The 2408-nt window shown below is 36.2% G+C and overlaps 1 protein-coding gene across 1 annotated transcript in view; it reads left to right on the top strand.

The window, feature by feature from the left end:
• The window catches only part of LOC106678944 (organic solute transporter alpha-like protein), a 194846-nt gene that overhangs the window by 164304 nt on the left and 28134 nt on the right, over positions 1-2408 (top strand). Inside the window, exons 5-6 of the mRNA XM_014417811.3 lie at positions 429-525; positions 2053-2305. Of these exons, the coding sequence (XP_014273297.1) occupies positions 429-525; positions 2053-2305 (350 nt within the window). The remainder of the gene's footprint in view (positions 1-428; positions 526-2052; positions 2306-2408) is intronic.

Here is a 2408-nt window from a genome sequence, read left to right as displayed (position 1 = left end):
CCTTTTACTGGAGCAGTGCTCCATTCTAACGAAAGGGTGAATACAAAAAAAACAATGGAAATATAATTAAATTTTTTTTTAAATATATGAGGTGCTGGGGCCCACTAAAAATGTGTCTGTCACATATTGGGTTAATTACCGGGTTGTGGTGTTCGCTGGTGTAATTCCTGCCATCGGACTAGTGGAGGTGCTGGTGTCAGTGTCTGGAAGAGTGGATTGGTCAGTGATTGGAGGGAGTCAAAGAACTTGACATGTGTCCGACCAATGAACTCTGGTACTGTGGGTAGATCTAGGAGTTGATGCAGTTCCGAAGGCTTCTTCTTCCGGAGGCTTCTTCTAGGCACTTTATATATTTACAAATATTTGTTTTAGTTATAAACTTTGTTTTGATTGTTGATGAATAATTTTTTTATTCTTTCTTTTTTCAGAGAAAGGTTGAAGATACTGCGTGCTCTTGTTGTTCAACTTCCGGTTGTTCAAGCATTCAGCTACATCGCTATGCTGGTCATGTGGTCCGATGATCAGGTAAATATCTTAATCTACTTTTTCGATAATTGTGTTTTATTTTAGATTTCGATACAAGTACGTTGATGTACTCTAGTAAGAAACTAGGCCTTGAAATACATACGGATACACAACAAAATATATAATTAGCAATAGAAACGGGATCAATTTCGGTGATATAGTTATAGGTTTAAGTATTTAGGTTCGACGGTAATTATACAAAGCTAAATTAATGAGGAAATAAATGTGAGGTTAAAGGTGGAAAATGCTTGTTAATTTTCAATTTCTAAATTGCTTAGTTCGAGCCTTCTGTCCAAAAGCCTAAAAGTTAGAATTTACAAAACTATTATCCTTCCCACTATTCTTTGCGGGTGCAAAACGTGGCCTCTTACATTAAGGGAAGAACAGCCCCTTAAGGTTTTTGAAAATAAAGTATTGCGCAAAATATTTGGACCGAAAAAGGACGAGTTAATCGGATAATTTAGAAGGCTACACAATGCCGAATCAAGGGAACTGCACCCGGTAAATATATAAACAATTCCTACATTATCGTTGTCAAGAGAATATGTATGAAATTAATTAAACGAATCGTAGGGAGTGGTTTAATTTTATTTCACTATTTAACTTGCCTTGTTAACTTGTTTCATAGGAGCTGCTACATTTGACCAAACTAAATTCATGAGTTTAAATACATTTTTGGATGTTTACATCCGAATCCAATCCTTACAGTCCAAAATCCTTCGTAAAATCCTTAATGCTCCTTACTTCGTTACAAATCAAATCAGCCATCAGGACCTCAATGTCCCCTATGTTGCCGATTTGGCCAGAACCAAATACCAATCCTTCCATGATAAACTTCCCAACCACCCAAACCAACTCGTTTCTAACCTGGCTTCCCCTATAAAAAAACTAGCAAAGTAAGAAACAAGTGGGTTTGTTGGTTTGTTTGTTGGGTGATTGGATTTTTATGAACGGATCGATATCCGGTTCTGGCCAAATGGGCTACATGAAACATTGAGCTCACTACAAATGAATTTATTTGTGATTAAGTAAAGAGCATCAAGGGTTTTAAAAGGATTTAGAATTGTTAGAATATGATACGAGTGGAATCCTTTTGTTTAGTTGAACGGATCCGCTTGACAGGGATAAGTGGATTATTACTAAAGGATACTGTCGGGCAGGTGAATTGATGAGATTCATTGGAATTTATTTTAATCCTCCAGTTTTGACACCATTCTTCATGGGATTTGATTTGGGATATGAGAGATTGTGATGCAATAATTGGATCATTAATTGCTGATATCATACATGTTATCAGAACAATATAAAATTTAACCATAAAAAAATGTATTTTTTAAAAATATTCAATTAAAATATACTGCGGTCTTTGTTATTGATTTACTAATTCGCAGGGCGTACAGAAAATCATGTGGCTTTACTAATCGGGTGGAATGTATATTAGTCATATACTAAATAATTAAATTTATGATTAAATATAACAGATATGTATTATGAAACACACTCATATATTATACTTTATTATTGTAGAAGCTTTACCCGCTCAACTACAACTATTACCAGCCCGTCGTGGTTACCTCCATCTTGCTCGGGATCTGGGGTATGGTGATGATGGTCCGTCTCTCACAGGAAGGACTCAAGGAGTACTTCGTCCAGGGGAAGTTCATCGTACTCCAGCTCGTCCTCCTCCTGACCAAGTTCCAGGGGTTGGCCGCCAGGACTCTCGCTATGGGCAGCCTCTTTCCCTGTAGGAGCCACATCACCCCTACTGTCTATACTAACTGTAAGTAATTTATAATTAAAGGTTTAGAGTTTTTACTATGGGCCTATTTAAAAATCTTAATCCTATTCGCTATATATAAAGTATTAATAAAAAGATATCATAT

This window comes from Halyomorpha halys, unplaced genomic scaffold (genome assembly GCF_000696795.3).
Source record: "Halyomorpha halys isolate HHAL.00 unplaced genomic scaffold, Hhal_1.1 Scaffold169.1, whole genome shotgun sequence".
Taxonomy (NCBI): Eukaryota; Metazoa; Arthropoda; class Insecta; order Hemiptera; family Pentatomidae; genus Halyomorpha; species Halyomorpha halys.
This window is presented reverse-complemented; position numbering and strand designations above follow the sequence as displayed.